Genomic DNA, 23062 nt, shown 5'->3' on the forward strand with positions numbered 1-23062 from the left:
CGCACGGTATCTGAATTCGAGGTCATGCTCGCCATCATTCGCAGCGGTTAGTAGAGCCTCCAATCGATCCGCTTCCACGATCCTGCAAGCAACCAGATGTGAGGCCCCTTTGGACTTGGCTCACAACCTGCGTAGCACCCAAGAAAAGAACATACTTGATGGCGGCCTAATGTTCATCGATATTCTCAGGCAGCTTACTCAGGGGTACTCTTCGTCATCCGATGAGCAAGATATCTCTACGACTGTCGAGCGATAGCTGGATTTTACAAGCGGTCGAACGCAGGTACGCGACCATTAGATGGTGGTACCTTTCGAGGCCGATGCCAGCGCCTTTCTTGTTACGCACATCCAGATGGCATCTCCTGCTGTGGCCGAAGTGATCAATCTAATTGTTGGTACAGTGTTCGTCAGTTGAAACCCAACTGACCTTATAGCAAACTCTGTGTTCGAACTATGGATCATCAACGACGGTAAAAAAAACCGTACTTCCTCATCATATGTCCGTCACCTTCGCAATATTACCTTTAGAAAGCCTCTCCTGAACTGGGTGTAATTGTTCTCCACTATATTTCACAAAAGTATTTCGAATTAGTTTCAAAAATGTTAGCTAACTTTCACGCCAACTAGAAAACAAGCAAACGAATAAAAGTATAATAATAAACACTTGCCACCACTGTTCATTTGAAGAAGTTGAAAACCGCGATGAAGGCAACTATCGGTTTTTAATGCCTCTTTATTTACGATAAAGATATTACAATAATTGTGCCCTCCCGATATTTTGAAATTAGATTAAAAATTATCGTTATCGACTCGTGTCATTGGCAATATATCTATTTTTTGTGTCGTGTCCCTAATAGAAATACCGAAAAGTTTTTATGTCATGGTGGGTAAAACAACCTTAGAACAGTTCGGTTGTGGATTTTTCTGAAGCGGATAGCGTAAGTGCCTTGCCTTACGTATTTTTAGTGAAGTCATTAAAGCTTTCAACCTCTGAATTCTTTCAATCAAGCCCGATTGACTGGAAATTTGGGGTGAGGGTAGGTGCTATAAAAAACAAAAGTTATATAGCGCCGATGTGCGCCTATGAACAGAGCTATGGTTCGTCAAACATAAATTTGTTGTAATTTAGACATTAAAAAAATTAACACTTTCAAGGTCAAATAACGCAAAATCAGTACTTTTTGGTGGAAATTGATCTAAAGCTCTTTATATACTTGAAAAGACCTTTAAAATGAGGTATAATAGAAGTCCGTAAGGTGCATCCCTTTGAGAATCTACTGTCGATATAAAGTGTGTTTTATCCCAAGAATTTTTTGTTTATTTTTAAACGAAAAAGTTATTTTTTTTTAAATATCTCAAAAAATAAAAAAGATAGTAAGAAAATAGTAAAGTATAACTCTCGCTTAAATATTAAGACACTGATTTTTCACTATTATTTTTCTTTTTTGACATACTTTTGAAAAAAAAGCCGGTCGCTTCGGGTAGAAAGGTTTTGTGTACATCTTATGTGCACGATTTTCGATTCGATAGCTAAGAATACAAAATATTCCGTCGTATTTTGCCAAACCTCAAGACTCACATATGCACATACAAATCAACGACATAAATACTGTGTTCACTCTAAATAAACAAACATTGTCTATTATCGCATGAAAATGCATGCGTATATATGTGCGCATCTAAATTGATATAACGCATCTTTCACTTTCCTCTGGGCACAAAAGCATACATATATACGTAAGGTACATAAATTAAAAACCGCTGGTAACCAGAACACAATGTCTATTATATTGGTTACTACCGGCAAGCTTTATTAGCATATACATATACATACCCATGTGTAAATGCGAATGGCTAAAAAAAAGTCAGACGTCATACATGCCTTGGGTGCCATCAATTTACATGAAATGCGAAACTTTCACCCAATATAACTTTGTTAATAATAGTCAGATTGCCTTCAAACTTTTCAGGATTATGTTTTTCTGTCCAACCGGACAAACGTCGTAGATGTTTGTCCAAAAGCGAATAAGTCAATATCAAATTCTGATGAAAATGCACACTTTAAACGGCTTTGTTTTTATTAATACTGATTATAGTTTTTAATTATATTTATAGAAAATTATTTCGGAGATAAAGTGAAATGTGTCCCGTTGGATCGGTTTTGAAAAAACTACGTGCACGTCGCACGACGGCTGGAGCATGAGAGACCGGTTCTTCACCATGCGGTCCCTCCGTGTCTAAACTTTCTACCCCTTGTATTCACAACATTCGAAATGAATTTCGAATGCCGCGAATCCTGCTGCGCCACAATGTCCTATATTATCGTCTATCCTGATGTCAAATTGTACTCCTGACATGAAATTTTCAAAACATGGCAATATACCATTATTAACTTTATTTGTGCAGATATCGGAAGTTGATGTATTTTGAGAGCTAGATTGCATATAGTTGCATCCGATTTTTCGGTTCGGTAGGTTCTGAGATCGAGACCTGTTTCATTTTTTGGGACACACATTGTGTGTCCTACCTCCCCTGGGTTTCACCCAATATCAGAATCAGTTTTGAAAAGTACTAATTGAACCATTTCATTTGATATCCCACATGAGCCCCCTTTAAAATTCAACACAAAATAGCACCACTCGCTGCGTGTAAAGGGAACACAGACCACATGTTCTCACAAAATTCCGTCACAATCGATTTAGCCGTTTCTGAGTAAATCGCCAGCCAATAGATCTACTATAGGCAGTACCCTTACCAAAATGACCCCACTTGCGAATTGGCTTGCAAAAGCTTATCTGTACACATCAGAGACGCTAAACAAGGAAATGGCATAATCTTCGTCAAATCGTATTGGTAAGAGAGAGATCGGTGAGCTTTTGCTATTCTGGTACAAGGGCTTGTTCACCCATATAGCAAAAAGTTGTTTCACGTATTCACTTATGCATAAGCAAAAACTTGCCAATCTCACCAATACATTGGCAAGTCCCGGCGGTATGTCAAACACAGCTGATCGGATTTACGTTACATCTCGCTCATGCTCAAGGGCAAAACAATTTGAAATCGTGTGTACTCGCACTGATTTCCCCCCTTGGGGGGCAAGGGGGAGTGTGGTAGCTGTCTAGTATCTAACTGTGAGACAGACATTGAACCGATTTTAAACACAAAACCTTAAAAATTGGCGTAAATCACTTTCATAATATATACGAGTTTGCAACGCAGAAGATTTGTTGAATGATTAGTTTTTTCACCTTTATACCTACAATGTCGATCATTTAGCAAAAAAAGGGTGGTGAATTAGCGATAATGTTAACTAGGGTCAAAGAAAATTTTGCAAAAAAACTTGATCGATTGGCCATAAACGAATTATATAACATTTACATTATAAAACGGAAAACGAAGATTAATAATCTTATTTGAAAGTATGAATTATTATTTATCCCACTGACTTCTATCAGGGGGTCATCCTGTGTGTCGGATCCGAGGAATCGATTTTTTGGCATGTGGCATGTGTTAAAGAGGTAAAATGTCACATGGCCAGGTTTATGTCGATCGTCGTAATAATAACTTCGCTAAATCATAACAATTCAAGCCAAGGCTTTACATGTGTTTCTTCAAGAAACTTAAGGTTTATGGACTATATATAACAAATTAATGGTCAGTTAAGATTCTATTCTTAAAAATCGCATTCTACTTTTTAAATGCGTTTTTCTCGAAACTGTATGTTGAAAATCTGTTTACCACCATAGCCCAAAATCTGTCCAACGAAATTCGTTGAAATTTTCTGGACCTGTTAAGAACATATTTCTACGGTCCGCAAACTAGGATAATTGCGGTTCATTCGGTAGTTTTTTTATGTATTAAAGAAGCCTTGAAAAAACACCAAAATTCACAAAAAAAAAAGTTTAACAAAGCCCCAAAAATTTAGCTTTAAATATTTATTAATAATCCTAGTTTGTGGGGGGTGTGGTCAAGTAAATGGGTGTATATGTTGCTCTGTATGTCAATAATGAGCTGTGCTGTCGGGCTGGAAAAATTACTACGCATGCTCAAGATATTAATAAATATATGGTGAAAAATTCTTATTTGTACCTTCATCCAGTTCTTCACAAAAAATGAAAAACAAGTCGAGAAACCGGAAGCTGGACGCTTCAGGTACGAAAGGTTTTGTGTATTTCTTAGTACGTAGCACGTAATATATCGATATATTATGTGAGAGTATCGACTTTCGGGTGATATTGACATTCATAGTCTTCAATTTTCAAAGAAGCAACAAATTTGAGGTATTATAACTTTGTTAGTAATAGTGCAATTTCCACCAAACTTGGTAAGATCATGCTCTACATTATAGCTTATATCACTGCAAAATTTCATTGTACTAGGATGAACTTAGGGGGGGTTTCTAACCAATTACAAAAAATTGTAGTAATATACTATTATTAACTTTATTTAAACAGATATCGACATGGAAGGTATTTCGGAGCCCAGTCACCATATAGTGGCAGCCTCCTGATTTTTTTCAGATTTTTCGATTTGGTAGTTTCTGAGAATGGCCTCCTTGAAGAAGTGATCACTTTCAACCCCCCGCGCTCCCCACCCTTCCAACGAATGTCAAAACTAAGACCGGCTTTGAAAAATACTAATCGAGGCCTTTAATTTGATACCCCACATGACTATATTTGATGAAAAAAAATTTTACACTCCCTTTTGTATGTATGGGGACCCCCCCTTAAACTCGCTGTAAAAGGATGTAATTCACTGTATGCGGTAGCGTTCCCATCTTTCTACCAAATTTGGTGTCAATCAGTATAACCGTCTCCGAGAAAAATGCGTGTGACGGACAGATAGACAGGCAGACAGTAGACCGATTTGAATAAGGTTTTGTGTTTGTAAAAACGACCTTAACACGGGATGACCCCCTTAAAAAAGCTTTAGATCAATTTCCCCTAAAATTTTACTGATTTCGTGTTATTCGATCTTGAAAGTATTATTTTTTTGTTAGACATTAAGAATTTACGTTTGACGAGCCATAACTCTGTCTTAATATCATTTTTACATGAAATGCATGGTTTCCGTGTTATTTGCGGAAAACCGTTGAAAAACGTGCATTTTCTCGATGAAAAAACAACATATTTGAACATGAATAATTCGAAAACTACTACTTGTATGAAAAATTTTCACTAGACATTTCTTTGCTAATCGAATCGACCATTTAATCGATCTCTGTGATTATTTCGAAAAAAAATTCCACCTTGGTGGGGGGGGGGGGGGGTACCACACTACTTCGGGGGCAAGGTGCATATCGGCGCTATATAACTTTTGTTTCTTATGCCACCCTCTACCACCACTCCAAATTTTCAGTCAATCGGTCTTGACTGAGAGAATTTGGAGTTCGTATCCGATTTTCGGCTTTAATGACTGCACTAATTGCATATCAGAATACTTAGCAATATGACATGAATGCCGTGGTGATAAATTCTTTGCACTTACCCTGATCGAATTTAAGGCATTTGAAACATCACTTCAACACCATTTGCCCTGCTCCCTCTGCCCTCCTTTGTGTGTTCGATCTAAAAATCCATTTTCAAGGCAGGCCGACATCGTGCAGTTGTCTTAATGAAAGTCGCTGTTAAAAGCTTCAAAAATGAGTATTTTATAAAAGTGTAAGCTTCAATTTATTAAATAAATGCAAAACGAAAAACAGAATTGGATGCAATCTATCAAAGAAATCTATTCACTGATAATTTTAACATAAAGCTGATAATTTCCCGAACTGGTCTCGTTTCCTGAAGAAGTCAGAATTAGATTTCAGTTACTAAACCGCTTCAAAAAAAAACTAGTCTAACAACATAGGAACCACTTATTGTCTAGAAAATAAGCGAGTGTTGTAGATTTTGATGGAACATACTTTGACTAAAATACCAATAAATATTTTAAGTTGCCAAGCAAAATTCTTCAGAGCCAATTTTGGCAGGCTGGGTTCGCCGTTAATTCATAGTTCCTATTTTCCAAATATAGCGAAATGGAATCAATAAACGTATAGACGTCCCAGTACCCTGCAGTTTAGCAACACTTCAATTTTACCTGGAAGCTATCATAGAGAGCATCCAATTCAAAGAACGAGAAATGAGCCACAATTGGACACACTAAACCATGATACCTCACGGATTGCAAGGCGGGACAGAACTTATGAATTTAGTCCATTTTATTAATTGGGGTGAACGCCGCATTCAACTGGAGTATCGAGATTAGCAGTAAGCAAGTGGTCTATGAAAATATAACTCCCTAATTCAAGAGAAAAATGGTATAATGAACTAGTTTCCGTTGAAAATTGCGATTCATACAATTTCGTAAAAAGTAAATACACATCTTTCGGAAACGAGCTTTTTCTTATGCCCGGTTTCATGAAAAAAGAAGAAATGGAGAATTTGAATTTGCTCCAGTCACATGTGTACCAGATTCCAATATAACATTTCAGCCGAAAGAGTATTTTACAGAGGCAGATTTTTAGAGTACCTTGATGAATAAAATTGGATTACAGATTCACGGAAAAGTGGATAAAACCCATTAAATGAATGTTAACGAAACAGCAGTAGCTGTGGGATTACTACCAGTTAAATGCTGAGACGAGGGCTCAACGAAGTGTGGTGTCGACAAACTCGAAATTATTCACTTCAACAGTGGAAACTATGCAAATTAATAAGTGGATAATCGAGTTTGATATGGAAGCTTTATCGGGAAGCGAGATGGGTTGCCTGAAAAAGACGTTATCTCTAGGTTAAAGAAACATAATTTTGTCGAGTTCGATTGAGATCGTTATGTAGTTTAAACTGCAATTTAAATAGAGGGTCTAAATTTTGAACGAAGTTTCTGCTAGAAAAAATTAGAAACTACCTCATTATCTGAGGGTGTGTGTTAGTCTAACTTTTGTTATTTTAAGTAAATTCTCGTACATACTATTAAACTCCCAGTGTCACAAATTATCATATAAGGAATGAGCTATTTTAACTGAATTTTCATAATAGATGATGCCACTTACATCTTGTTGTGCATGTATTCGTAACCTACAAAAACATCTATGAACAAAATTTGCAAATGCAGCCATATCTTTTCGCTCTACAATCTTTCAACCGAATACCAAAGATTACGATTTATGGAAGGTTTTCATTCACTATTTCACTTTGAATTGAATTGTTGAAATGATTTCACTGAAAAATGTCAAAACATTTGTAGATGCTTAAATTATTTGAAAGGAATAATTTCTTTGTCGAAAATTGTTCGATGAAATCTCCTCAAATGTAATCCAATCCACAGAACCACAGCGTTTAGCACTTTTCGCTATAAGTGTGTGAATTAATTCTACCCGTTTTCCACTTCCTGTCATAACTAGTACTGGTTTTATTGGAAAACTAGCAGTACTTGTGTTTGAAAGTATTAGGTGTGTGAAAATGACTTAATTTTTTATTATTCATAATTCCATCGATGGTTACAACCTAGGTCCATCTTTCTGGCAGCATACGGATTCCGCGTCGGCAAAACTCCCTCATCTTGGTTGACGTTCCAATGAGATACCCATTTTTCGGCGCTTGCTGCAAACTCGAAACGCTAGCTAGCTAATCTGTGGGAAATCCATCGAAACAAATAGTAGTCTGATGGGACAATGTCAGGTGAATACGACGAGTGGAGTAACACCTCCCTGCAGAATATTCGCTGTCTTTCCTGGAACGCTTTTGCGGCATGCAGCCTTGCATTATCGTGCTATATTTCCATTATGGCTGTTTCTCTTGCAACGCCTGGTTTAGGTGCAATACTTGTTGTCGGTAAAGATCTGCCGTCACCGTTTGACTAGGTTTCAAGACCTCGTAGTGGATAATCCTTTCTGGTCCTGGGATTTTGATAGCTGACCTCATGAAACCCATGATTTTTTGCGCTTCAGAGTGTCGTGGTAGATTCACTTTTCGTCACCCGTTACAATCCGATACAGGAGTGGCTTTCTTTCATGCCTTTCAAGAAGCAATTCGCAGACTAGCAGACGTCTTTCCAATGGCTCTCTCAAACAATACATGTGTCACTCATTTCCCTTCCCGTTTGAATCTTTCCCATGGTTTTTAGGTAGTATACAGTAGATGATCGATCGATCCCTAATGCTTCAGCAATTTGCTTCTTCGGTCATTCATGGTCTTTGTCTTTCACCCTGCAGTCTCCATCTTTGAACTGCTGAAATCGCTTTTGACATATGCGGACGGTTGGAGCATGATCGCCGTTTGATTTTACAAGCAGCCGATGCGATCCTAATGTACTTTTCTTCGAGAAAACATGTTGCTGAGGTTTTAGTTGTCCCACGACGTCCCGGCAGGCTAACAGAGAGAGCTAAGTTCTATGGCCCAGCCGACGATGATCGTAGTAGGGACGAGAATTGGCCAGGCCTTCGGACTTTGTGTGCCAGCTGTCACTCGGTTTTTGGGTACTAGGCCCTGTGTTGCCAGACTTTTTATAGGTTAGACAACCCATGCATGTTTCAATACGTTGTGTGACAACACTTGCAAGCACAATTGTGTCGGAGCCTATCCGAACAGGCAGAACACGTGTTACAAGTTTAGACACAGCAATCGTTTTTTAAGAATTTGTGTAAACACAAGACATTAAAATCGATTTACTATCTGTCCATCACACGCATTTTTCTCGAAGACGGTTACAGCAATTGGCACCAAATTTGGTAGAAAGGTGTGAACTGTGAACCCTCACGTATATAGTGAGTTACATCCTTTTACGTCGAATATATGGAGGGGGGTCCCCATACATGCAAAAGGGGGGTGTAACATTTTTTTTCATCAAATATAGTCATGTGGAGTATCAAATGGAAGTTCTCGGTTAGTACTTTTCGAAGCCGGTCTTAGTTTTGACATTTGTTGGTTAGGTGGGGAGTGCGGGGGGTTAAAAGCGATCATTTCTTTAACGGACCCATTTTCAGAAAATACACAACTGAAAAATCTGAAAAAAATCAAGAGGTTGACACTGTATGATGGCTAGGCTCCGAAATACCCTCCATACCGATATCCCTTCAAATAAAGTTAATGATAGCACATTACTATAATTTCTAGTAATTGGCAGGAAAACCACCTTAAGTTCATCCTCGAATCACGAAATTTTGCAGCAATGTAGTAATAGAGCATGATCCTACCAAATTTGATGGAAATCGCAATATTACTAGAAAAGTTACAATAGGTCAAAGCTGTCGCTTCTGTGCAAATTCAAGACTTTGAATGGCAATATCACTTGAAAGTGGATATTTTCACATAATATATGCATATATTATGTGCTACGTACTAACGGAACAAATGCGCACTCAAGTCTCTATATGAAAGAAATACACAAAACCTTTCATACCTGAAGCGTCTAGCTTCCGGTTTCCCGACTTGTGTAAGATTGTGATTAGGTTATGTTGTATATTACTTGTTAAATATTTTGTATTATTTACCACTTCGTGTTGTGTTGTTATGTCAGCTTATATTAGCTTTTGTGATCATGAGACGCAGAGTTGAGTAATTTCTACTTGAACCCACGTTGCCTAGTATTCATCCTGCCAATCCTTCTTAATTTTGTTCTGCACCATCCACAGTACATCTTCAGCTTCAAAAGATGAAACCATTGTGCTTTCGCTGACTTTGCTGCTGAATGCGCCATCTTGTTCAACATAATTTCACCTTTAACTGGGCAACACAGTATTTTTATCTTCTCGAAGTTAGAATGGGGGGATGTATGATGTCTTGCTTTTCCAGAAGAGTGCAGGCTTTCTGGGAGTCTGTCATTATTGCTATCTTTTTGTTTTATCTTTCCTTTGCCATTTGCGTGACCATCTTTATCCCATTCAATTCAGCAGAGAGGACCGTCACTGCTTGCATCCTGTAGGCAGTTTTGACTCGAGGGTGGTCAGAGACTACCGCACAGCTGGAAGCCACAGTCGATGGTGCTGCATTAGTTCTATATAGAGTAAAAACCCCTTGCTCCTGAGTTTAATTATTTCACTTTGGATTTTAACTACCCAACCGTTTCTGTTCCCATCCCTTCCCTGTCCTGACACACTCCAGACCAGCAGGTTTCCCACTCTTTTTTCCTACTCATCGATCCTGAAGTTATTGAAGGTTTGCTGAAAATTCTTATAAGTTACCGATAGACCATTTTTAGCTATGGGATTGTCTATGACCAAACTGTAGGAGGAGGGAGCAGATCTTTTGAGCCTTATCAGCTCCTTAAAGACCAATAGCGCCTTTCTGAACTTATGAAGGAGGGGGATTCGTCCGCCAGACCATGGGCCACATGGGTCGTTAAACCTAAGCATCTTTTCAACTGAGACGCCACAATTGTGGCTATTCTGTTATCCAGGTATTTGGTCATCAAGATCGTAGAGAAAACAGCATAATCAAACACTGGTCTGCCAATGATCCTAAACAGTTTTACGACTCCCTCAGCTTTTAATCCCCCTGAGAAACCTCTGGTAAAGTTTGTGATTGTATTGTTGATGTGATCTTTCAGAGATAGTGATTTCGCTATTGTCTTTGCCCAGAAATGTTATCTGTGGTACCTGTTTTAGAGGGGACTGATGTACCAAAATTTTACATGGCTTGCCATTATTTCTCCTAAAAGCAATGACGCTAGACTTATCTCTGTTTACTGAGAGTTTCAGGGTGGTACATTTTTTCACAAAAAGGTAAACCTGTTTTTATAGTAGCCTATCCACCTGAGCATCTCCTGGTCCCATAGTAGAGGTATAAAAAAAAATGCAGCAACAGTTCCCGCAAATGACGTTTTATAAGTACAAAACTTGACATTTTCAACACGATACAAATAGACTTGTTGACACGATTAATAATTAAAGTTGAGTTCGATAGCCGAACATAGGCCTTTCGGATACAGTATTGCCATATGTAAGGTTCGAACCGGTTACAAAGCTATTGCCATCTATCGGCAATGCCTGTTCACATATCTAATATTTTTGACAGGCTTCCAAAAGCAGTAGTTGACATTTGTCTAATATGTATAATTGTTGCGATGCAACTCTCACTGAAATTAGACTGATTCGCTGTCCTGTAGGCCCTTCGGACATAGCCATCAGTGGGACATCAGTGCATATACTATCGACTCTTTTCTTAGAGCAATATGTTATGTTTAACAAACAGCTAAAAGAAATTTCAGTAACAAGGGTAGTTGGTAAGCACATACTTTAAATACACGTTTTAACCTTTAAAAATGTAACGGCCTCTAGCCTTAAATACCGTAACATTTTTTTCAAAAATAACGTCCTCTGGCCTGAAATACCGTTAAAGTCCCACTCACTTGGGGTCTTCTCATATCTGGGTGACGGATGAGCAACGCAAAATAGACAACAGAGCCTAACCTCTCTGGCTCAGCTTGCAACACGTGTCCTGCCTGTTCGGTCAGGCTTCGATACAATTGTGCTTGCAAGTGTCGTCATAAAACGTATTGAAAAATTAGTAGGTTTTCTAACCTACAACGAGTCTAGAAACACAGGGCCCAGCGCCCGAAAAACCTAATGACAGCTGGCATACATAGGCCGAAAGCCTGGTCAATTCTCGTCCCTAAGAACGACCTTCTTGGGCCGGACCAGAGAACTTAGCTCTCTCTGTCAGCTTGCCGGCGCGACGTGGGATAGCTAAAATCTACAACAGCAACTATTATAATATCTATGAGGTATTTTGGAATGGAACGGAAAAATTAGTGCCAGAAAAACAGCATTTACGAGACATATTTCTGATTTCCCACTTATATTCGACCTTCCTCGAACTCTATGTCAGGCAGTCACACGAATCCTTCACAGTGTTTGCTCACCAAACTGCGGAGTTAATCTAGGGGATATTTCTGTCCATTGCTTCTCTCACGAGGAAAAAATTGTATGATTGAACGTCGCGTTGAGGTATTGCCTGAAAGCACGAAGTGGCCGGCCTTCCCCACTTCCGATGACCCCGTCCGGTTTGACTATATGCGCGGACTCTGTACTGCCAACCTCAAAAAAGGACGTCTAATGGTTTAAACCAGGGCAAAAGTAACTCGTCGGATGCCACCTCACTTCTATCATGGGAGAAGCGGGACCAAAGTGGTAACAAATGGAATTCGCCAACCTTAGTTGCTCCCGTTTGTATTTGATTGATCCTCGTAATATAAGCTGTGAAAGCAACTTTTCGTTGTTGTTATTTTCCATATTACGCTGAAAGGTGTGCGAAAGATAAGATTACAACACCGAAGCAAGCAAAGACAAACACAAATATCCATAGCGCAGCTGGGATTTGAACCAGGGGCACGAAGTCGAGATGATGGCAACTTGCTCATTGATTTAAACACGAAGATCTTTGTACACTTGAGGAGCATTGTAATAACCAAAATGAAAATTCAATGTCAACCTTTTTATTTAACCCAATAGAATCACCTTTTTCAGAAATTTTGGCCTGTAGCTTCTGAAATATGTAGTTTCCTCAACTGAAATCTCTTCACTTTATGGCTGTAAGAATTGTGAATAGATTATGAACCAAGTGAAAAATTCTCCTCCTTTATCCCTCTTTTGAGAAGGGTTTTCTTATCTGTCCCTTTTTAAGGTTTTGTGCAAACACAAAACCTTATTAAAATCGGTTTACTGTCTGTCTGTCTGTTTGTCTGTCTGTCCGTCACACGCATTTTTCTCGGAGACGGTTATAGCGATTGACACCAAATTTGGTAGAAAGGTGGGAACTGTGAACGCTCACGCATACAGTGAATTATTATACATCCTTTTACGTCGAATTTAAGGGGGGTCCCCCCATATTCGTTGGAAGGGTGGGGAACGCGGGGAGTTGAAAGTGATCACTTCTTTAAGGGGGCCATTCTCAGAAACTACCAAATCGAAAAATCTGAAAAAAAATTAGGAGGCTGCCACTATATGGTGCCTGGGCTCCGAAATACCTTCCATGCCGATATCTGTTTAAATAAAGTTAATAATAGTATATTACTACAATTTTTTGTAATTGGTTAGAAACCCCCCCTTAAATTCATCCTAGTACCATGCAATTTTGCAGTGATATAGGCTATAATATAGAGCATGATCTTACCAAGTTTGGGGGAAATCGCACTATTACTAACAAAGTTGTAATACCTCAAATTTGTTGCTTCTTTGAAAATTGAAGACTATGAATGTCAATATCACCCGAAAGTGGATACTCTCACATAATATATGGATATATTACGTGCTACGTACTAAGAAATACACAAAACCTTTCGTACCTGAAGCGTCCAGCTTCCGGTTTCCCGACTTGTTCTGTGATGAATGTGAATAAAAATTAATTAAAAACAGCAAATTTCGTTATTCTTTTGAAAATTTTTAACTTGCCAGTCAGTTGAGGAAACTTTTTTAGTATGTTTTTTGGAAATAATAATGAAAACATTGTAGTAGTTTTATACAGAGAATCAAATATTGGTGTTAAAAAAGGGTGGGAATAATTGCTCTATGAAAAGCAAGAAAATGTTTCCTTGTGAGGAGTCTCATAAGGAAATAGAAGGTATCGTGTTAAAGGGAGTAGATAATGAATGAAACTGTAGATAAAAATCAATGAAAGTACCCCTCAAACAGGACGCAATATTATCCTAAATACCTGCTAGAATTGTCTTTGGTATTGAAAAAGTTTGCATCAAATTCTGGGTAAAAATATCCCAAATTACCCTAAGGGGATAGATGAATAAAATCAGCATCATTCGGAGGCGTCCGATGAAAAAGTTTAATCCAATTAAAAAACGTCAAAAAGGAAAAAAAAAATCATCAGTACTTCACCGTAGAAAATTGGGGAAAAGTCAATGAGTATTTAATACGTTTGATTTGGTTTTTGTGGCTGGTGGCCAATTGAAATGGTAATCGACACCCATTAGTTCCTTCGTAGGGGGGCTACCGGAGCAATATAGTGAAAATTGGGTCGCGAAAACCATAAAACATCCACCAGCCGCAATGATATGTCTTGCCTCTCTGCGGGTCGTATTTGAATAGCACAAAGTATCAGAAATTATAGACGACATTTTAATATTATTTTACTTATCCGAGATGTATACTCTTCATCCATGCCCAATTTTTGATCTCAACTGATTAAATCTCCTGGGAATCTTTAGATCCTTCTAAAATCGAAAGTTTGTTGTGCTTTTAATCCCTCTCTAAATGCTTTAGGACCTTGAATAAATTGTGGCTATTTTTTAGCGGACTTTACACAAAAAAAGGTAAAAAAAAACGGGTTATTTGTTCGCCTCTATTTTTCCACATCTCCTTCAACATGATACATTCCATCGAATAAGGTTCCATTCTTCTTCCCATGCACGGAATGTCTGGCCACGTTTTCCCATGATCCCCTACAGTTAGAGTTATAATGTATTCATTTTCCGTAGCCAGCCAGTGTATTTCTACACACCATTCCGAGATCTCGACCAACAGTCAGTACAGTCACGTCATCCACATAAGATTGAACGTGTATTGGCAGATTTTGCAGTTCGCATAGTAGTGAGTTGAACAGCATACCCCACAGAGGTAGCGATAGCACACCTCCCTGAGGGTAGCCTTTCGTCGCCTCCGTTGTTAGGTAACGGTCAAAACCCACTTCAGCACACAACAATCTCCGCGTTAGCATAGCGTAGATCCACTTTATTAGAGTTTCGTCAACACCATGCTCTCTGGCAGCATCACAGAGCTTTTGGAAGGTCGCCTCAAAAGCCCCTTCAATATCCACGAACACCCCCATCGCGTACTCACCCTTCTGAGTTGCATCCTCTGTCTTTGAAACCAAAGAATGACTCACAGGAGTTTCCACGTTGGTAAACATGTTGGTTTTCATTTGAGGGTGCGACTTTAGCGCCTTCTCGCGAATGTAACGCTCAACCAGTCTCCAGACATTTCAGCGAAAGTGATGTTAGGCTAATTTGCCTGAAGTTCTTTGGATTAGAATAGTCATCTTTCTCAGGCTTTGGTATGAAGACTACCTTCACCTTCTGCCAGGAGGAAGCATGTAGCCCAGAGGAAGACATCCTCGAAAAATATTTCTTAGAACTTGCTCTAAATGCTCTATACCCTCCTTTAGTATCGCTGAGTAGATGCCATTCAGACCAGGTGTTTTGAAGTGTTCAAATGATAGTATAGCAGCTCTTGCTTTTTCATTGGTAACAACCGCTCCCGCAGTGCCCCAATTCCCCTTGCAACACCTTCATGTTGAAATGGTTGCCAAAATCGCCAATTCTCTTCTTCCTACTTCTGAGACCGGTTCTGCCGGGTGGTGTACTTCCAATAGAGTCTGTATAAACTCAACTCTGGAGTTCATGAAAGTACCATCCGGTTTTCTTAGAGAGTCCAATTTGGCCGACTCATCCTTATTAAGGACTCTAAACAACCTGGAAGTCTCTTTTTCACCTTCCAGTTCCTCGTAGTATGCTCTAAAAGAGTCTCGTTTCGAACGTTTTACTAGTCTCTTATATCCACGATGTGAGTTCCGCAAATTTAGCCAGTCTTCATCTTTATTGCTTTTGCAAGCACGATTTAGAAGTCGTTTGGTTGATTTTCTGAGTCCCTGCAGTTCTCGGTTCCACCATGGAACCGTTTTACCACTTTGACCTCGGGAAATAGGACAAGCCTCTTAAAAGCACTCTAAAAGAGTTCTTAGTCGCCTAGGAAGCTCAACTTTGTCGCCAAGAAATTCATCGAATTTTGTCCAATCCGTTTTCATAGCATTCCGTCTTTGTATTACTGGCTATTCGCCTGTAATAGTTAGACTAAATTCTAAGTAACGGTGATCTGAGAGTGAGACTTCATCTAGTACTCGCCAGTTTCTAATCAACTCTAACAACTTTGAAGTGCAGATTGTTAGGTCAATTACTTCACTTCTTCTTGACCCCACAAACGTAGTGGCGCACCCTACGTTCGCGGTCATCAGACTAGCTGAAGTAATAAAATCAAACAGCTTCTCTCCTCTGGGATTGCCTACTGCCCCAACAAATATGCTGAGCGTTCGCATCACAACCTATTAAAAGTTCAAGGCCACTTGATTCTGCATACACTACCAGATCCCTTAGTTCTTGCGTCGGCGGAGGGCACAAAGAATCATAGGGTAAGTAGGCAGAGGCAACTATAACGTTTCTCTTCTTACCATTAACCTGGTATTGTAAGTTGACCGCAACAAGGTCCTGGGAACAGAATTGTCTCAGCATGGTTGCCTCTCTCTATTTTGACATCTTTGTAGCCATAAGTGCAGTCTAATACGAAAACCTCCGCTAACTGAAAAGTCTGCTGCGTTCAGTGTGGATCCCACCGAGGTTACCAGCTTGTCCTCACCTTCTACCGAAAGTTCCCCTGTCTTGCGTCCGATTTCTCTGGATATCGCCGCACTTGGTGGTGTAGCAACGTCCATGTCCTTATTCCCAAGAAACTGCATTCTTTTGCAGTGCCTTCTGTTGTTATCGGCTAGAACCCCTCCCAGGTTCACGGAGTCCGGGCTGCATGGATCTATTTTCACATATCGGCGTTAGACAAGTCGCGTCCACATTACCAGCTTCCTTTCTTCCTTTTCCGGGTACAGGCGGAGGAGAAGGTTCTGGCAGGCGAGCCTGTAATCCCTTCTCCTTTGCGGCTGAAGTTTCCTTCGCCGAGCCTTCCTCCCCCGTATTTTAGAAGAGTTAGGTAACAGTGTCACCGACTGACCGGCCGTAGTCAGATTTCCAGTTCTTCTCATTAAGGGAGTTGCTGTACTATCCTTTTTGGCTGACCGCGCCGTAGACACCGGGTGTAGGGGGAAGTTTAGCACCAGAAATATGTTTTAACTCGGAACTATATCATAGATTCAACCTCGAGCTTACTTCGTTATAGATCCGTTACTATCTTAAACTAGCCATATGCAGTTTCGACAACGCAACTTGTGTAAATCCGCCAACATTTACATAAAGCCCTTATATGATTCGATGAAAAGTCTTTAGTATTTTATACTGCGAGATAAATGCTCAATATACTACAATGCATTAACTTACACTTAACTGTAAGGTAGGCCCCAACGGCATACAACTGGCCTCCACGTCTTTTTTGCTAACACCAGCCGGTCTTATGAACAGTTTGCCGCTACCACACTTAGTATCCACTCCAATCTAGCACTATTTAAAACGTTTTCTATTCTACTTTTATTTTAAATTATTTCAATTACAAAAAATGGTCACTAGGCGTGTGTACTCGGTGAAGGTTGGAGACGAAGAGATCGGGTTTCCACGCGCTCCCTCTGTCTCCAACTAACGGCACTTCTTCAGCGTTGGCTCTCTACTCCTGTGGCGAGTTCTAAAACGCGTGGAGAGCGCCGGTGGCGTCATCTATCTGCTCGCACTCGCCAATCCTGCTGCGCCACATCACTCCGCCCCCAGATGAAACCTATGGGTTTCAGCGACCGAACCCGGAATTGCGTTCCCCAGCGAAGCGAACGCGACGTTGTTTTAGGGCGCACACGGGCTTCAGCCTGGATAGGGAGACCGCCTTTTTGTGTCCTCCGATCTCGAGCTGGAAGAGATGTTCTCCCCGCTCGAGAACGCGGTATGGGCCTTCATATGGAGATTTCTATAGAATTAGAATTAGAACTTGGGAATGGGACCGAGGCCCTGGGACTGCAACAGTCGCTCGAACGCCACAAAAAATAGTAGAAATTTTCCTAAACTTCACCTAAATTCCCTTGCTTACAGTCGTCATGTCCTTTTTCCTTTTTAACGTCATTTCGGGATGCATGCAAATGATATAATACTGGTGAGAAAAAACGAACCCTGAACCTATTTAAAGTTAGCAGAATTAATTTTGAACTACACTTGATTCCACTGGCAACCATTAATTTCTTTCTTTTATTAACACACATTACTCGCGAACATTGCCCACGAGTTTTGCACTCTATTTCAGCAACATCAATTACTGAATTGGCGAATTGATTGCAAAAATATTTCCTTTTCTCTTTGTAGATATTCAATCATGGTGGGAGATTCCTTGCATAGCACACTTTTGTTCTTTGTTTAGTTCAGCATTTAATCTTCCGGACATAGACATCGAGGTGTGTATTCTGTAGAATTTGATTAATTTGATTGTAGTAGTTGACATGAATTGATGTTTTTAAAATATTGTAGGACTTGGAATCGGCCCTCTTAAATGATGGAACAGATGATACAGTCGGCTTACTACCAGAACTAATAGTTTGCCTTCTAAGGGGTTGCGATGTATTGAAGAACCGCAACGAAATTACCACGAGTAACTATCAGATGTTCTTGAGGCGATTCCTACGTCGTCAATGTCGTCGCTATAATACAGAAAATTACTTTGATACCGATATTGACTTCCAGTCGCTACCATTGCGAAATAAACTTTTGATTCTGTATTCGTTGTGTCACTTTCGACTTGAATCGGACAATGTACAAACAATTCTTGCTAATCTAGAAGCCGATAGTCTACGTGTCGAACCACTCGGTTATGATTCCAAAAATTCTGGATATTGGTACTTTTACGGAACACGATTGTATCGGGAGGACATAAAACCGGGCGGCAAAAGTTCAGTTTGGCAAGTTATCTGTTTCACCGAGGAAGATTGGCAAAATTTGGCAGCAAAGTTTCAAAATTCCACAAATCCAAAACAACGTGCCTTGTATAGAATTTTAACAAAAAATTTCATACCGAAATTACCACAATTGTTCCGTGAACGTGAACGCTTAAGGAGAAGAAAGTAAGTTGGAGAATGATCTTGAAAGCCATTGCATTGGTGAATGACGAGATACGTCTTGTAAAGCAAAACAATAGTTTGGAGTCCTTTTTGGCATGAAGAAGTTTTTTTAGCTCTGACGTGATAAATGGTTCAAATTTCATCTTTGCAATGGAAGTTCGTGAATAACATTCCCAAAACTTGATTTATTCATTTATAATTTTCTTTAGACTCTTGCAAGTGCGAAATTCTCCCCGAATACATAGCCTGCTCGAAGAGAAGCAAAGAATCCTTGCACAAAAACAAGAAGCTGAAGCGAACGAACGCCGAAAGCTCGAGGAAGAACAAAAATTGCAAGCGGCTCAAAAATATCGGACCCGTACAAGAAGACGGTTAGATCCATAAAACAAAATCAAACAAGCAAAAAAAAACATGATTTCACACATCGTTAAAACATTTTATTGTGATAAGATTAATCAAGAAAACTGATCAAAATTTCGATTTAAAAGACAAAGTAAAAAGTCTAAGAACAAGAGCAAATGACAAAAAAGCTAAAAATGCACAGAACATGAGAATGGGACCTGCTTTTTATGTGTGATTGTTAATTCAAAATTCTTCATTTTTCGTAAATTAGTTGCAATCGAATTGCTTTCACAATAAAATAGAAAAAAAATACAAACAAGAAATTGTACTCTTTGGTTCGACATGTATGTATGCATGCTTTATACTATATCAAAATTAATATCTTCCTTAAATTATTATTTTATCCAATCTCGTGCTTGCATCCCTAACGCTTAACAGAAAATAGTTCTATATTTACCGCTATTTCGTAAAATTATGTGCATGTTTTAACCTTTTATGTATATTTTCGTAAAAGAAAATTTATACTTTGGTGGCTTTGCAGTAAACTAATGTAACCAATGCAGATTTTATCATGCCCTGGAATAAATCATTAACGCTTTGTATGTAGTAAAGATGGTTTTTAATCAGGGAAACGTTATCATGAAGCAGTTACGAATTGAAGCTTTGTTATCAAATGGAGAAATATATCTAAGACCGGATATTCTTGTGCAGAAATTACAATCAAATATTTTGCATTTTCAACAGTTACAGGAAAATACTACTTAATTTAAAGGATTATGCCCCACTTTTGTAAACAGGAGCACGTATATTACAATAAGATCGGAAATTATTTCTCATTAATCAATTTTGATTGGAATAACTACACCAATTTCTGACCCAGAACCACCTGAACCCATGCATCTTTATTTTTTAAAACGCTTACTCAAAACAAGATACAACAAGCAAATCAAAGAATTAAATGAGATCTCTTTGCACTTCTCTTTTTGGAGTTGTCTTCAAAAAACTGCTCCAATCTGGATGCAGAATATGCTACTATATGAGCAACAATTATTTTGATAATTATCTGGAATCGAGGAGAAAACTGTGTCGATCAAATGGCCAAATTGAAAAACGGTGTGAATTCGATGTATAAACTCTTATAACAACGCCTCAGTGTCCATTCAACAGAAAATACAAAGTAGACTAGACATTTGAAAGTAATTTGTTTTTTGTTGCATTCACCCAAGTAATTTTCATCTAATTCACTCATTATCGAACTTTAGATGAAATTGGAAACTGGACAAAGATTTGACCGGTCTTGAGTATTCAAGCATTTCAGTATAATTTGCTGCATTTTAATATTTTTCGGATAATTTATGCTTACGGGTCTTGACAAGCTTCTTATGTTGCCATCATTTCATGACTATCCATACACATGAGTAGAATTTCTTTGAATTCTTTCTTGTTGAACATAAAATTTACGAAATCTACCCTTCATACTATTATATAAGGCTCAACAAAATTAGTAACGCAGGCTTAATCAACTAGACTATTTTCCATTAAAGGCAAGCCATCAATAAAATACAAAGCAAAAATTTATTGTAAATTCGCTTATACTAGTTGACATATTCTGCATTGCAATTAACGTTATTTTGATATCCACTCAGTAATATGATGTTAAACTTATTAACATTAATTGTTTTCAAATTTTTCTAGATCTCAATCAAGTTCAACAGCGAGCGGGATCTCAACGTATGCCAGTTCGATAAGAGCATCAATACCATCGAGTGAATTTCTTACTCAACACGAAACATTTTGTCTGTCGCCTGGTCTGGGGGACGGTGACGGGGAGAGCAATTCGCCAAAACATAGCTCTACTAACCACAGCAACGACAACGCGAGTACAAAAGAAGTCAATAGCGACAACAGTGACGAAGATCAATCATTGCCTATAGTAAAGGAACGCCGATTATCGGAAAACGAGCGAGAAGAGAAGGGTCAACTACGCAAACATCGCAAATCAAACCAAGTGGTTGATTGTTACGAGAGTGATGTTGATGCCCAATCCGGAAAAAAATCAAATCATTCAATAATCAGTAAACGGAATAAGAAAAAATACCATAAAACAAAAGTTTCGAAAAGTCATCAACAGGATCATCGTCGAAGTATTAGCAGTAGCTTCGATAGCGACACCGAATCCACACTGGCTCGGCGAAAGCAAGAAATGGCCCCCACTACAAATATAAAGTTACCTGGTCGTCAAACAAACAATTCGTTATCGTCTATACCAGAAAATGTCTTCTTATCGTCGGTTTTCTCCAATACAAATCAATCGAAAAGCAGTAGATCGAAATCAAGTAAATCGGCTAGTGAAAATTCCAAGACGAAAGAGAAAGAAAAAGAAAAGGAAAAAGAGAAAGAGAAGGAGAAGGCGCCTCCTCCGAACACGGAAACGACTGGGGGTGGTGGCGGCAATCAGAAAAAGAAGAAAAACAAAACAGCAGAAGCGTAAGCAAATTCAATATTTCCCATGTTTTTAACATCTTTTTGATCCTTACTTTTAATTTGATAAAAAGTATCTTCAACGGTGGAATAACTTGTTATACTTTGAATTAGACGATAGTTAGGGAAACTAATTGAAAATAAATTCTAAAACAAAGTTCGTCAAAATTGCCTTACCCTAGATACAGCCTATAATTAATTTTCCCAATCGCTTCCATTTACTGTGTACACTTACCTAACTAAAAACTTTCTGAAACTCACTCGTGATTCTTGCACGCAAAACTATGATGAAATATTGCTTTTATCAGGAATAAGTTTTTAACTCCATTACAAACTAGAATCGTTAACGTATTCTATTGTGCCCCGTGTGAAGCACTGGAAAAGATTTGAAAGGTAATGAAATTGTTTCTACAGCATCTCGTAAGGTAAAAGAAAATTGCTTGCTCGTTCATTGAATCACAGATTGAATCTAGTGACGTTATTTTTTAAAAACCAGCAAAATCAAAATATTCGATTTGATCCCTCTCCATTGATTGCGTATTCAATGTTTCTATTGATAAACAACACCACGAAGGCTTAAAATAATCTGCTTTCCATGTAGAATTGCTTCTAGCGACTGTCCAACTGAGATTATTATATATCATTCGAAATTCTCCTTTTTGTTGAAAGCAAAACGGTATTGATGTGTGAGGGCCCGAAAGGGGTCGATTATTTCATAGACTCGTTCTCAGAAATCTTCCAATCAAAAAATAATGGTGTTTCACGCACATGGTATCTATGCTCCGAAATAGCCTCCATCACGATATCTGCTCAAATAAAGTTAATAACAGTCTTATTATATTTTGAAAATTTACTACGAATCCCTCTTAAGTTCATTCTAGATCCGCGAAATTGACTTTAATATGAAGCATCATACTGGAAAGTTTGGTGGAGATCCTACTATTATTAGCAAAGTTATAGCAGGCGAAACTTGCCTCTTTCCACTCAAATTACTACTCCCTAAGAGTGTTTTTGTTACGACGTGTTTTTCGTTGATCTTATGGCTTCGATCCCGGTTGGGATTTCGTTGTTTCTAGGTCTTTCTTAGAAATAGAATCATCGTCATTAAAGCCTGCATCTTTCGTGCAATTCCTTGTCGCTTTCCCTGCATTGGCCGGATCAATCGAACTTGCTTATGCAAGATCATATGTGACCATACTTCAGGCATCTAAAGTAAATAGCGGAAGGCACCTTTTATTGAGTTCTAAAAACGATCAAATCAATTTTATTCATAATAATAACAATTGTTGGCGTCACAATTCCAATAATTCGGACTTGAAGCAAATTGAAGACCGTAGCGATACACTACAGAACTACAGCCCACTGTAGGAGGCAATGTGGTCAGTATTATGCCCGTCCGCAATTATTACAATGATTTGACTCAAGTACTCACCTAAGTCGATTGGTATCCGACATCCTCTCACGATACAAATCCCTCTGCCACTAGTGAGATTTAAATTTGA

General features: G+C 38.8%; 1 protein-coding gene across 2 annotated transcripts in view; it reads left to right on the forward strand.

Annotated features, from left to right (window-relative positions):
* Positions 1-23062, forward strand: part of LOC119649894 (protein split ends-like) — a 70745-nt gene that overhangs the window by 30705 nt on the left and 16978 nt on the right. For both annotated transcript variants that reach the window (XM_038052285.1, XM_038052286.1), the window contains exons 3-6: positions 17989-18077; positions 18151-18740; positions 18947-19108; positions 20775-21566. In XM_038052285.1, the coding sequence (XP_037908213.1) occupies positions 17989-18077; positions 18151-18740; positions 18947-19108; positions 20775-21566 (1633 nt within the window). The remainder of the gene's footprint in view (positions 1-17988; positions 18078-18150; positions 18741-18946; positions 19109-20774; positions 21567-23062) is intronic.

Source organism: Hermetia illucens, chromosome 2 (genome assembly GCF_905115235.1).
Source record: "Hermetia illucens chromosome 2, iHerIll2.2.curated.20191125, whole genome shotgun sequence".
Classification (NCBI taxonomy): domain Eukaryota; kingdom Metazoa; phylum Arthropoda; class Insecta; order Diptera; family Stratiomyidae; genus Hermetia; species Hermetia illucens.